At 45.9% G+C, this 15,160-nt stretch overlaps 1 protein-coding gene across 1 annotated transcript; it reads right to left on the reverse strand.

Moving 5' to 3' along the window:
• Positions 1-1,821: 1,821 nt before the first annotated feature.
• On the reverse strand, positions 1,822-13,967 carry YWHAH (tyrosine 3-monooxygenase/tryptophan 5-monooxygenase activation protein eta). Its single transcript, XM_036074625.2, has 2 exons — positions 13,674-13,967; positions 1,822-3,289 (listed from the first exon to the last, which is right to left on the reverse strand). The coding sequence occupies exons 1-2, from the start codon at positions 13,758-13,760 to the stop codon at positions 2,636-2,638; spliced, it is 741 nt and encodes a 246-aa protein (XP_035930518.1). The 5' UTR covers positions 13,761-13,967; the 3' UTR covers positions 1,822-2,635.
• Positions 13,968-15,160: the final 1,193 nt, after the last annotated feature.

The following is a 15,160-nucleotide window of genomic DNA, read 5'->3' on the forward strand; positions in this document are numbered from 1 at the left end:
AGCCATTTCATTTCTCTGGAGTTTAGTCTCCCCTGCTCTAACACTGAGATGACCCTATCGTTTCATAAATTCATCTTGACAAGTTTTAAAACATAAATGCGCAAAATGGGAAGGTAAGCTTTGGGATCGTGCAGTTGAGAAGGCGTCCAGGTTTATGACACATGTATAGTTCCCTCAGGTGCTCTCAAAGAATCCCATTTATCACTTACGGGTCTGAAGTGTTAATTATGTGTCCTTACTTCCCCACAACCCCATTCCCAGACCAAAGAAGATGCCTTACACACAGTACTTTGAGTTGAATGAAAACATATTACAAATCCTACACTTACTAAAAATGAGACATAAGTCTCGAAAAGTTGTGTGGCTTGTCAAGCCTGCCTGCCTGGAGCATGGCACTGGCAGAACCCAGGGCATTTAGCACTCTGGATTAGGAGTCTTAGGCCGTCCTCTGCGGCTTAACCAGCTGTGTGAATTCCAGAGGTCCACAAGCTCTGCACCTCAGCTTTCCTCATTCACAAGGTGGGGACAAAACCTTTCATTAGACAGCTATGAAATGAAAACATGAGTTTTTTTCTTAAAGCTCTTCCAGTGAAGGGCATTTCAAATAAATTTTAATGTCTACATGTTTATCACAGGCAAGTATCTTGGCTACATAAAGCTGGTAGCCTTAAAATACCTGACCTACTAACTGAAGAGAAACTTAATAACCACTTATAGCTAGCAATTAGGTCAACCTGAAACAGGCTTTTTTTTTTTAATTTTTTTAAATTTATTTGACAGAGAGACAGCCAGAGAGGGAACACAAGCAAGGGGAGTGGGAGAGGGAGAAGCAGGCTTCCCGCAAAGCGGGGAGCCCGATGCGGGGCTCGATCCCAGGACCCTGGGATCATGACCTGAGCTGAAGGCAGATGCTTAACGACTGAGCCACCCAGGCACCCCTCAAACAGGCTTTCTAACGAGTATTTTAGGAGCACATGGGTCCTACCTCTACTTCAGAATGAGAAAACAGGTTAAACTTCTAAGCTTAAAAGGTCTGTGCTCCACCACAACAGAAAAGTTCAAGGACAAGAGACCATTGCCATTCTCACCAGTCTAGTCTGAAGCTTTAGTCAAGATTAAGGTATTTTAACACCTTTGTGTAACTGAACCAATCCACTAATAAGCACGTTTGGTTCCTGGGCACCAAGCTGCAGGTGATAAAAACTGCGAGGGCCTCGAGTCCCTATCACCAGAGAATGAGGTCTAGCTGGGAATGCTAAGCATCAAGAGAAGCCTTGGGGTAAATGCAGATGGGAGAGAACTTAAGGTGTCCGGCCTTTTCCTTTTTTAAATGTAGATGGAGGCTTTAAAGATTATTTCAGGGATCCATTTTATTGTATCTAATACAGAAAGAATATGAAGAAAATGAGGACATGTATAAGCTCAGTATCTACCTTGAGTGTTAAATATCAACCGACATTCCGGTAGGGTGGGTCAAGCTACACCCTCCCAAGTTAAACAGAGGCTTGACCTTTCACTGGTCAGGTGCTATACTGAGGAAGACCGAGCATTTTTGTTTGCTCAACTCCCATACCAGCACCAGTTATCAGGAAGAGTGGATCAGAGAGGCTATGTGGACTGGGTTCACAGAAAACAACTGAAAATTCAGGAGTCTAATGTGTATACTGCAAAATGTGTAATGGAATCAGAGAGCAAGAAAACTTACTATGCCAAAAATGCTTCAGTGTTTGAGACACTAAAAGCAGGATTAAAAATGGTAACCTGTTAAGAGAGTTCCTTGGGGGAAGAGGGGGGATGAAAACCACACACATAGGCAGAATATCCCCAAAGCAGCATTTATTTACCCATTGAATTCCAAAACATTTAATTTAGAAGTCTGGCATTTCATAATCACCCATCTTGATTGACGTGGGCTGACACACATGGTGCTGTCAGGATGCACAAGGACAATAGCCAAAGAGTTTACAAAAACTAAATCCATGATTCTTAAACAATCGCAACCAAAAAAAAAAAAAGTTACAGGTATCAAAACTTTTAGATGCATTGCATTGAAAAAGAAGGTTTGTGCACATCATAATTTAAAGAGGCAAAACAAGGCGCTACTGAAACCTCACATTAAACAGTTTATTATAAAGCTGATGGAAAGGAGGAGTGGTCTCTTTGTAATCAGCTTCCCTTAACAGTTTTCCATTAGCTGAAGAAAGAGGTGGGAGGGGTGAATTCATTTTTTTGCATGCACAAGATGTACTGCTTAACAAAACACTATCAGCTTGTTTTAAATGGATCATTTAAATATCAATCGTAGCCTGTGTTGGCTAATTCTCCTTTCTAAACTTCCCCATTGCTTTTGCTTGGATTTCACATAGATCAATAGGCATAGAATGCCTCATTCAGAATGCACTCGTCTGCACAATTCGAAAAGGGAGCCCCTAAGGGCTTAAAGCAACCATCAATCCAGCAATGCCCATGAAGATTTATCTGCAACTGCTTCCCAAGGGGCAGGAGAGCAGATCTGAGTAGCTGTGCTGCCAATACAGATAGGTTTAGCACTAGATATTTAGTGATTGTGGCAAGGAAGAATCAAGTGATGATGGGGGGTGGTGGGTGAAGGAAGGGCCCAGGACCCGAAGACTCTTCAGTTGCCTTCTCCTGCTTCTTCATCCTGCTGGTCGCTGGTCCAGAGGGTGAGGTTGTCTCGCAGCAACTGCATGATGAGCGTGGAGTCCTTATAGGAATCCTCGTTTAGTGTGTCCAGCTCAGCTATGGCATCATCAAAGGCTTGTTTGGCTAAGAGGCAGGCCTGCTCGGGTGCATTCTGGATCTCATAGTAGAACACGGAGAAGTTGAGGGCCAGACCCAGCCGGATGGGGTGCGTTGGCTGCATGTGCTCTTTGCTGATTTCAAAGGCTTCCTTGTAGGCAGCCTCAGAAGCTTCGACCACACTGTTTTTCTTCTCCCCGGAAGCTACCTCTGCCAAGTAGCGGTAGTAATCGCCTTTCATTTTCAGGTAAAATACCTTGCTCTCATACTGGAAATCATTGCAGTTCTTGATGAGGAACTTGTCAAGCAGAGCCAGGACATCATTGCACACTGTTTCCAGCTCCTTCTCAATCTTCTCCCGGTAAGCTTTAACTTTCTCCAATTTCTTTTCATTTCCATCAGCCATGGTTTTCTGCTCAATGCTGCTGATGACCCTCCAGGAAGATCGCCTGGCACCAACCACATTCTTGTAGGCCACAGAGAGGAGGTTTCGATCTTCATTGGAAAGAGGTTCATTGAGCTCTGTCACCTGCAAAATCCCCAAAAGATAAACACTGAGATCCAAATCCAAAAATCTTAGAAAGAAATCTTCCTTTGAACCTAATCAACAACCCTTCTCAAGCCAGCGTGGACAAGCTGGAGAAAAATCAATCAGATGGATCAATCAATGGATCCTGTCTGAAGGAAGACTGTAGTCTAAAAAGAAATAAATACTTGAAACAAAATATTCAGTGATAAGGGATTTGAGAAATTCGTAATTCAGGCTTTTTAAGATGTTGCCTTCATCTTGGTAGAGGTATGGGGATAGATAACCATGGGAAGACTGTGGAGGTACACAGCAGTGGATGAAAAAGCCAGGAGTCTCAGCCATTCTGCAGAAGGTATCGTCAACAGTAAGATCATACAAGTCCTTTGCCAAATGTTTTAAGATTATAGACTGGAAGTACATTCCAGATTCTACTTCCAACTTTATATTCTAGAAAGAACTAATCACACCTCCCTCAAATACATATTAACAGATAAAAGCTTCACAGATGAGATCAAACACAGGTCAAGTGGCCAGAGTTTTGCCCTGAGTGGTTACACAAGAGAATCCTACTGGTACACTCAGACCTCCCCCAATCCAAATGGATACATTAGTGACAGGAACCTGCCCCCAGCCTCTGCTAAAAGGAAGCAGTTACTCAGCAGTAAGCGCTACTTTGACCTACCAGTCAGGAAACCCTGACTGGCCATCAAGGATGGAAGCACCAATTACTTTTAGGAGAAATGTTAAATTTCATAAGCTGTAACTTTCTTTAGGTAGTTCATGATGCCAACTCCACGTGAGCCAGCTATGTACTTAGTAAAAAGGGCGCTGGACTTTGTTGTGTTGTTGAATTGTGTGCCCCAAAGTTACACTGAAGTCCTAACCTCAGGACCTATGAATGTGACTTACTGGGAAATAAGACCTCTACAGATATAATCAAGTCAAGATGAGGTCATCCTGTATTAGGGTGGATCCTAAATCAAGTGACTGGTGCGCTTATAAGGAGTGGGAGATTTGGAGACACACAAACACAGAGAGAATTCCATGTGATGACAGAGGCAGAATTGGAGTGATGGGTCTACCAGCCAAGGAACGCCAAGGATTACCAAGAGCCACCAGAAGCTAAAAAGTGAGGCAAGGAAGGATTTTTCCCTAGAGCCTTTAGAAGGAGCATGGCCCTGCTGACACCTTGATCTTGGACTTCTAACCTTCCCAACTGCAATAATATAATTTGCTCTTTTAAGCTACCCCGCTTGTGGTACTTTGTTTGGCAGCCCAAGGAAACTAATACAAACTTGGAATCAGAAAAACCTGGGTCTGGGCCCCAGCAAAGCCACTAATTTTCTAAATTGGCCTCTATAAAGTAGGGGGAATCCTTAATTATATGACTTACTGGTAAATGTCTTTAATTTCCAGAAAAAAAGAAAAAGAAAAACATTTAGGAAACCATACAACACTCAACAAAGAAAAATATTACTTAAACTATAAGGACAGAAACTCCTGCAATTGAGGGGAAAGGGTTTTGTAAGGGCCAGGTTCAAGGGATAAAGTTATTAACAGCATATTAAAACAGACATGCTTTAACAGGGATTGAAAAGACCGAGCAGTGAAGAATCAGAAATTCTAAAGATCAAAAAAATTAACTCAAGAACATAAGCAACAAATATAATCATTATGTGTAAAATTAGAAAACTTGTGCTAAGTTCTTCATTGTCTACTAGCAACCCCCTCCCCAATAAAAATACCAACAATTCCCCCATTTCCCTGTCCCCAGCACCCCTACTCTTTTGCTACAAATCCCTAGCCTGGGATTGTCCCTCCACCTCTGCCTACTCAATCAAACCAACCCCACTTTTTTCTTCAGTGTGGTCTTTGGCTACAGGCTTCCTCTGCCTATCCCCTAGGAGGGCTGCCTGCAAACCAGGTTCCTCATTCCTCCTCACACAGAGGTTGAGTGGTCTCCACACTTTTCTCAGTGCTCTGCCCCAGTCCCAGGCAATCTCTCTACTAACTCCAAATCCATGCTCCCTTCAAATCCAGGTGAAGACCTGTAACCCCAATGGTTTTCTTCTCCAGTGAGTTCCTTCAAACACATGCTCACATTTGTTTATTGGAAATATAAAGAGACTTTATATTTGTTAATATGGTCTTTTTAGGAAGAAACCCTTATAAATTAAAATTCCATCTTGAATCCTCCGACAAATCTGATTGTTGAATCCTCTCAAATGACTCACTTTTCCAGGGCAATATTCAGTAAAACATGAGGCAAGCACAGAATTCCAGAGCTCCTTAGCTCCTGCAATAAGTCAATCTAAGGGCACTTGACATTAAAATGCAAATGATATCTATAAGGAGTCACTAAGATTTCACCCTGTGGCTAATAAAGCTGCTTGTTAGGTTCACAAAGACACACCAAGGTAACTCCCCAGAGTGTATCTTTAAAATTGAGTGCATATGTGAAATACAGAACACCTTTATCACCCAGGGTGTTTGTACAATAGATATTATCATCACTAAAAAAAACCCACAAAAAACCCTAAGAAATCTGGAGCTTAGCCTGAGCTAGCTATGTGACCTTGTCTGGGGATCAAAAGTAAAATAAGGGGCACTGGCCTAAACGATTTCCAAGGACCTCTTCAGCTCTAATACTCTAGGATTCTGTTTTTCCTGAGCAACAATAAAAGGTGTGGAAAGGCACGAGGTTGGTATTGGTGTAAATGAAATTTGGTTGTTTCTGTAGGTTTCAGGAATTCATGCGGCCCTTCTCCATCAGCAATAAATTGCCCAAAAAGGCTCCTGGGCAATATTTATAATGACACCTTCACATGAAAAATCATTTACTAGGAGTATTAGTGTTTATGTAACAATCATCTGGTTTCCTGCCAGTCTGAATGAATCACTATCAGCATCAGCTGAGTGTGACTAACAGCTAAGCAAGCATTGTTCTTAGAACCCCAGCCAGGGCCTAACTAGGAAATAACTAGATACGTTTAAATATAGTATTTTTAATCCTCCTGGGTTACAACTCAGGAAAGGGAAACTTATGGAAGGAAGATCATTTTATTACTTGATTGGATAACTAAAGGAAACTGAGCTTTCCCCAGATTGGAAAAGTATAGACCAAAGTGAAATCAGATGGCCTATTAAAACAAACAAGATCCACAGCCAGTCTTGATTTTTAGCACCAGTTCCCAATATTTCAAATTCCAGACTACTGGAGGCAGGAGAGCTAAGGAAAGTCGGGTCACACACCAAGAGAAGCAGACACTGGGAGGCAATGTAGCGCAAGAGAAAGGAAAACGTAACTAGTAGTCCTAACCCCTCGGTACTAAAGCAGCTGGATGGTCATCTGCACGCATAGTTTGGGGAGATGATTTAGTGCAGCTTTACAATTAGAAGTTTCCAAATGGTTTCTAACTGGGAACGTGAAGCAAAGACAAGACACAGAATTTTCCAGATAAAGAGACCTGCCCAATGGTTCTCAACCTGCTCTCTACTCCAGCCAGTTTCAACACAGCCTCATTTCTGCCCCCCATCGGCTACCCTCAGGGCAGCCATTCCAAACACGACTTCCTCATGGGGCAGCACCACCTCTAAGGGACTCCTCACCTCCGTTCACAGCCTCTCTGCCTGCTGCCTTCCTGTTTGCCTGCCCACCTCCCACCCCACTTAATCCAACTCACACACTTTGGAAACCTTAAGTTGGTGGACCATTCCCATTTCTAAAGGCCCATCTCTCCACCTCCCTTAAGGATTGGACACCAGGCCAGCCACCTGACTAATGTCCTGACTGATGTCCTTAGCATACCGCCGCCTTGGCTGTGCTAACTCCCAGCCCGGGGGCACTCACCTCACCCCATTTCCTCTGCTCTAGGACTACACAGTACTCAAAGTTACAAATAATCTGATAGGCTACTAACTCATTTATCTTCCTATGACACCATTCGCTTACTCAAAAATCCCTAAGGGCCTCCTCCCACTAACTCACCAGGCAATAAACTATGTGTGAGTAAAAATAGATCCACTGCCAAAAATAGCACAAGGACTATTTGGGAAAACTTAAAGTCTTAATCTGGGAAACATCCAACCTCAAAAGTAATACTGAGCAAACAAAAAATGCCACCCCTGGACAGCCAGGCCACATTGCCAAAGTCAGGGTAAATGTTACTTCTCCGAAAGGGCACTCCCATTCTTCAGAGCTACACGCACCCACTACTATCCCATCTTTTATAGTTACCCACACCCACTTGCTACCAACAAGCTTGCCTTTGATATAAGAGTTTACAACAGGAGAAAACGATTCTCGTGAACAATTAGGTAAACATAACCACATCATAAAATCTTTAAACTTCTTGGGCAGAGTCCGGTATGTATTAAAAAAAGAAGAGGGGCGCCTGGGTGGCTCAGCCGTTGGGCATCTGCCTTTGGCTCAGGTCATGATCCCGGGGTCCTGGGATCGAGCCCCACATCCGGCTGCCTGCTCAGCGGAGGCCTGCTTCTCCCTCTACCACTCCCCCTGCTTGTGTTCCCCCTCTCTCGCTGTGTCTCTGTCAAATAAATACAATCTTTTAAGAAGAAAGAAAGAGGGGCGCCTGGGTGGCTCAGTCGTTAAGCGTCTGCCTTCGGCTCAGGTCATGATTCCAGGTCCTGGGATCGAGCCCCGCGTCGGGCTCCCTGCTCCGCGGGAAGCCTGCTTCTCCCTCTCCCACTCCTCCTGCTTGTGTTCCCTCTCTCACTGTCTCTCTCTGTCAAATAAATAAATAAAATCTTTAAAAAAAAAAAAAAAAAGAAGAAAGAAAGAAAAAGAAAAAGGAAAAAAAATAGTGAGTCAGGGTATGAAAGCTTTTTTGGCTGACTCTTCCCCAATTTACTACCCTCCGAGTGAAGATTCTGCCTGGTCCCAAGATGGCAAAGTACCCATCTGTCACCACTTGCCCAGGCCTGGATAGACCACTCCCTGTCCTCACTAGGGCAAGGCTGCAGTTCTAGAAAGCCAAAGAGAAGCTAAACTTCAAGCTTAGAGCCGATGAGTTCAGGTAGTTAATATCCACTCAAAGCTTAACATTAGTCAAAACAGCCACCTTTGTTATCATGGAGAGACTGCCTTTTCTTACTCTTGACATAACTGAACATTTCTGTAGGGATTGGCAGGGATTAAATACAACCCATCTGAATGGCATCACTGCATGCTACTGTCCCTGGAGGCACCAACACGGAAAGCCTCAGAAGCTGTGCCAGGTTCCGATGGCAGGGAAGTGCCACCACCCACCACCACAACGGGAAAGCCACTGCAGCGAGGAGTGGGAAGAGCATCCGAACGGTGGGGCAGCAGACGGGTGTCCTCAACTTGGACGCTGGAAGGAATTTTACCAATAACCCAGACAATGAAATGTTAGGGCCTATCGGCTTATAAAATAGACTAAAAAAAAAAAAAAATTGTGGAAAAACAACTGGTGCCAAGGATATGAAACAATTTCTTAAAATACCACGAATATAATTTAACATAGTTCTGCACTTCTTAACTCATAGCAGGAATTCAAATTCAATTAATACTTTACTTCTTAAGCTAAAAGAAACTCCTGGTCTTCAGGAGAACAAGCAAATCCAAATGTGTGAGTCTGCCTTCTACACTCCCCTGCTATAGCTAAGAACCATACATGGTAGATTCTGTTTTTAATCAAACTTGGCAAAAATGACTTACATCTGATAGATGAAATTACTTGTTCACTAAGCCCACTTGTGTAAAGGGCCCGCAAGTTAGTCACCAACAATGACTAATGCCAGAATGTATACTAGAAATATTATCCCCTTCGTGATCCCGGGGTCCTGGGATGGAGCCCCTCAATGGGCTCCCTGCTTGGCAGGGAGCCTGCTTCTCCCTCTCCCCACCCCACCCCACTCGTCCTCTCTCACACGCTCTTTCTAATAAATAAAACTTTAAAAAATTTATGTATATTATGCTTTAGTCTCATGGGCATTATACAGTGGTTATAAAGTGAGAGTTCTAAATTCAGGAGTTCAGGTCTTGGCTTTACAACCTGACCTCGAGAAAACTAACCTCTTTAAATCTCATTTGTAAAACGAAGTTAACAATTATCCATAGTCAGTCCATCCAAAGTTGTTATGAAAATTAAATGAGAATGTATACATGGGAGTAACAACTACCATTTACTGAATGCCTAGTAAGTAAAATGTAAGTTCCATAAACTTGATAAATTGTAACACAGGAAACACATTTGGGGTATCTCCTTCCAAACCATTTCTGGAAGTGTGACACTGCGTTCTACCACTAATATGAAATTCAAAGCTCTGTGAACTGTTCACCAATTGAAGTCCTTTTAATTCAGGCTACTGCAAGAATCCAGAACCTTCTTTCCTTCCTCAGCCAATACATGGCAAAGCAATACTTACGTTACAAATGACCACTTAGTGGGAAATAGTACTCTCTAGTTTATACATATTTCAAACTACAGTACTGATGTGGCTTTGAGATTTCACACTAACCACAATTTTGGTACACCTCAAAATCATCCTTAGTTTTAATATCTGCAACACGGGTTAGGTCTCACCCTGAGAAACTCAGTCGAGCTCTCCACTTTTATACACCACCTGCTCATTCCCCCACTTCCCATAATCTCACAGCTGTTGGAATAAGAGCCTTTTGCCACTGGTTGGGCCAAGTGCCTCTTCCTCTCAAACTGTTTAAGCTGCAGCCTTATTTCCTGCACTCAAGATTTCTATAGATATTCTTCAAGTCCTTCAGATGTATTTCTGTCCTTTGTCAACTTTGTAATCAACTCTATCAATGTTAAAACACACCATGCTATCCCAAATAATTTTAATGTTTTATAAATTCACAATTACAATCTATGTTTTAATATAAAAAGATGACTTAAGGCAGTAAGAGACATGAATGATGTCCACCCATGAGTATTCACCAGAAATCTGGTTATTTACCTTCTTTCCTTAAATCACTTAAGTCTAATGCACTGACGTTTTTATCCCCCTTTATAGGTTTATTTCATTTTATTTATTCATTTTTTTATTTAATCATTTGAGACACAGAGATTTTATTTATTCATTTGAGACACAGAGATACAGAGAGAGAGAGAGAGCATGAGCAAGGGGAGAGGCAGAGGGAGAGGGAGAAGCAGGCTCCCCGCTGAGCAGGGAGCCCGATGTGGGGCTCGATCCCAGGACCCTGGGATCATGACCTGAGCCAAAGGCAGACGCTTAACCATCTGAGCCACGCAGGCGCCCCTATTTCACTTTCTTATAAGATGGTATGATATCCATTTTTCAGAGGTTATGTTGTTTTTTTTTTTTTTTAAGATTTTATTTATTTATCAGAGAGAGACAGAGGCAGGCAGAGGGAGAAGCAGGCTCCTTGCTGAGCAAGGAGCCCGATGTGGGACTCGATCCCAGGACCCTGGGATCATGACCTGAGTGGAAGGCAGAGGCTTAACCGACTGAGCCACCCAGGCGTCCCCAGAGGTTATGTTTGGGTAAGGTCATTTCAAGCCCAGCAGAGAGAGGACCTGGGTTCTTAATCTTTCACAATGCTTCTTCCCACTGTTTCACTCTTTGCAAGCTGCTAGGTATGAGATGAGGAGATCTTGAAGACACTCCTTTAGTTCACTTCAAAAGCATTTCTTGCCTCCTCACATTATGGGGTGAGGCAGGGAACTGCAGTTCTCAAATGATTTGAGGCAACACTACTGTTTCCAATATGCATGATTTTTCTTAAAGCTTACCGACACCATCCTCCAGGTGACACTGGTAGCATAAGGAACATCAATGATTACAGGCAGGCATTATTAGGTGACCATTTAAATTATAAAGAAAACAGAAAACAAGTTAGAAGAATAAGACTGAAAAATGACTTGATAGCAACACCAACATTACTAGTTTTACACTTCAAAAGACTCGAAGCCAAGAGATGTTAAAGTTCAAGGTTACAGTGTGGTGACATCAGAACATCTCACTCAGGTTGCTTCCCTGTCCACCCTAGAGCAGTCTACTTACCTGTCCACCACCCTGAAGAAAACCCACATAAAAAGGTTACCAGAATTCCTTTTTTCCAAAAGCTCGACTTTAAGCCTACGGTATTAATAAAATGGGGGCTGAGTCTTCCCAATAACATTAAGAATTTAATGTACAAATATCAACTTAATAGGTAAAACATAAGAAACTGTCTCCCACCGAACCCTGCCAAGTCCTTTCCAATGAATATATTCTATTAATTTAGATGACAAAAAAAGTTCTGACTTTTTAAAAGGAGTTACATTGAAGGAATGGTTTATCACAATTCTCAGATGACATAATTGGAGCTTGGATTGATTTTTCAATGCTGAATGGCTTATCCAACCCATCAATCATTTCAGATAAGATATTACAGATTCTCAACACACGGGAGGGTCCATTACTTTGCAAAATGCTACCTTTAAGCCTCAGAAAAAAATCTGTGAACACAAGTTTCTAGCTACAGGATAGCATTATTCAAGCCTGCTTATGAAGCCCAGAAAGCCAATTTTGTTCTCTCCCCAAACTGTATTTCATTCTGGTTACATCTCTCAATCCTTTCCTTACTTCCCATTTCAAGTTGCCTCAGGTTTCCCAGAGCTCCAGAATGTCCTTTCTAGCCATCTTCCCTTAACCTCAATTCACCTTTATTCAAGCCCCACTCACAGGGTGAACGAAGGCCTCACTAAAATGTCTAGAGGCCTCAGCCTGCACAATCCCAGTACCACTCCATTATTGGGGAGAAGACGTTCACTCAAGTGTGACTTGCTGTGTGAACAGAAGTGGCTCTTATCCCAAAGAAAATTAAGCTCAGAACCCCTTCAGAGGAAATGTATTCACAGTAGATTCTATAAAATTTGCAAAATTAATATTTTACATTTGTGTCCTTGAAGAGGGCCCCCTGAATTACAAAGGCTTCAGATCCCAAACCTAGCCTGTCCCTGGTTTAGACTAACCGGTGACAGCATGCCAGGGCTCAAATCAGGATCACCTTTATCAACAAATGAGTGGTAGTGCTGGTTTCCAAACACACCTAGTGCAATGTTTTAAAACAAGGACACCACAGGAAAGCTATCTCTTCAAGTGTCTGTCTTAGCTGGATAAATCCTCAATATTGACCTCAGCAACGTATTTCATATGATACTAATATCAAAAGCCTTCAACGCAGCTCTTCAAATGATTCTGAAATTTTAGGGAGCCTCTCGATTTGTGGATTTATAAGAAATCTCACAAAGCCAGCAAAAGGTCAAATGAGCCATAATTCGGGCCAGTAACTGTCAGGCTTCAGCCCGCTCAAAATTGCCATGAGCTATGGTTAGGGCGCAGATTTCTGAGTCCCAACCCTAGAGCTGCAGAATCTTTAGGTCTAAGGTGGGGCCCCGGCGGATCCTCCCAGATCTCCCGGAGGATGTACACTGGTTGAACGTAGCAGGCTGGTGGCCGTCAGTTGTACCTCTACCACCGTGTGACCTTGACGCAGAGAAGTAATGTTCATTTAGAGAAAAGGTAAAATAAAGTTAAGAGACAGGGACAGTAAGAGGATAACCGGAACTCTTAGTCTCATACATGCAGGTGGTGTCTAATCCACGGTATGCGCTAGGGTGTGGCCGGGCACGAGTCCTTCACCGGAAATCAAGCTGCAGAATCAATCTACGAAGATCTCGGGAATGCAAAGGCACACAGCCCTGTCTTGCCAAGAAGTCACGTCTCATTTTAATCTCCAGGCAGATGCTCGCTGCATCAGACCTGGGAGTGGGGCCCCACACCCACCGCCCTCCAGCTCGCGTCCACGTCTAGACTGCAGGGTGGGGGGTCTTCGCACACAAAGCCAGCCCCGGGCGTGGGAAGATGGAACGAGAACGATTCCGGCGAGTAGAGCGTAACAGATCGGGATCACACAGACTTCAGGTGGTGGCAGAGAAAACCAGGAGAGACAGAGCGCCACTCACTAGGTGATTCTTTATTACGAGTTGGGGTATGGAGGAAGGCGAGAGGGAGGCGAGCCCCCACGTTGGGCAGAACGGTCTAGAACGAGGAATGTGGCTCTCTCACGTTTCCTCGGGCACCCCCTCCCCCCCCACCCAGGGCTCCGAGCTGGTGTGCGGCGACCCCCGCCCGCCTGAAAGGGGCCACTGTCGCCCACCCATCCTCGTGGGGCTGCATTCCTCCCCCGAGACCCCACCCCGGCCCGGCCGCAGGAAATGGCGGGGCGGGCGCGGGAAGCGCGGGCTGCCGGCGGGCGGCCGCGCCCAGCGAGGTCGCGGGGTCGCCCCGGGCCGGGAGGGAGATGCCGCCCGGCCGCCCATCCCTCCCCTACGCCGGGCCCCCCCAGCCGGCCAACCCGGCCTCCCGGCGCGCTCACCGCCTTCATGGCGGAGGCCATGTCGTCGTAGCGCTCCGCCTGCTCGGCCAGCCGCGCCCGCTGCAGCAGCTGCTCTCGGTCCCCCATGTCGCTCGTGGCTCGGCCTCGCCTCGCGCCCGCACCGCTCGCCCGCTAGCTCGTGCGTCCGCTCCCTGGTCGCAGCGGAGGCCGCCGCCGCGCACGCGCACTGGCTCGCCGGCCGGCCCAAGGCTGCAGGCTGCAGGCAGCGCCGCCGCTCGCGCCCTCTCGCTGGCTCGCCCCGCACGCTGTGGCTCGCGCCGCCGACGCCGCCGAGGGAGGAGAGGCGGCCGCGCGGGGGGATGGGAGGATGGAGGACGCCTGCGCAGTGGGAGCAGCCGGGCCTGGCGGCGGGGAGCGGCGGGAGTGGGAGGGGGGAAGGGCGGGCCGGCCCTAACGGTCTATTTCAAGGTGACGTCACCTACTATAAATAGCTGCCGCCGCCGCCGCCGTCGCCGCCGCCGCCCCGCCCGAGAACTGCGCAGGCGCCCTGTGAGTGCTGCATTTTACCGCCGCATAGGTGGAGGTGGGAGAAGGAAGAGTGGGGTGGGGACTGCGGAGCCCGAGGAGGGGGCGCGGTGATGGCCGTTGCGTAGGTAGCTCAGTGTCACAGCTCCTCCTTGAAGCGCATCTCTGAGGCCAGGTTGGAGGTGTGGCTGCAGAAGGACCCAAAAATCACATAACCCTACTGTTTGGAAAAGCCAGGAGGCCGTGTGCCCCGGGAGGCGGGCCGGGACCGCCCCCGCCGTCTCGCCAGCCTTGACCCCAGGCTGGCCCATGGGCTCCTTGGGGACGCACCCTATGCTTGGATCCGTACTGGCCAGGGCAGGATCGGGTCTGGACTTTGTCCAGACGCCCCACCTGCCACTCCCAAAGACACATTTCACACCCACCCGGCTGCAGAGCTGTGCTCCCACCTTGACAGTTGACTTTGGGCATACTGTGCCTTCCATGAGAGGAGGACAGGATGGCCTGGATGGCATGAGTAACATGACGTATCTACTAGGAGCCAGCCCAGTGCCAGGCCTGTATAGGTATAAACATATTTAGTCCTCACAGCCCACCACGCAGGTGGGCACACCTGGTCTCCCCATTTTTCAAAGCCAGATTAGTGACTTACTCAGCGTTACACAGCTGGTAATTGGTGGAGCCAGGATCTGAGTTCAAACCCAGGCTGAACTTCCTTCTGTGGCAAAGAAGGGGGTGGATGGGCTGACTGGTCACTAAGCCCAGCCCTGTTGTTGCATTCTATGTTGAGGGTCCCTCATGCTAGGCCCTGGGCTGGGCCTTGGACAAACTAGGAAAATCCCAATGACTAAAACATAGCCCCACTTAAGTACAACACGCCAAGGGCAGCAGAGGAGAAGGGACCTTAGGCTCTCTGAGAATTTTATCGCATGCTCAGCACTGGGGGAAAGAGTAGCTATAGAATAAGTAAGATACATCCTCTTGTCATAAGCTAGATCTAA

Source organism: Halichoerus grypus, chromosome 13 (genome assembly GCF_964656455.1).
Source record: "Halichoerus grypus chromosome 13, mHalGry1.hap1.1, whole genome shotgun sequence".
Classification (NCBI taxonomy): domain Eukaryota; kingdom Metazoa; phylum Chordata; class Mammalia; order Carnivora; family Phocidae; genus Halichoerus; species Halichoerus grypus.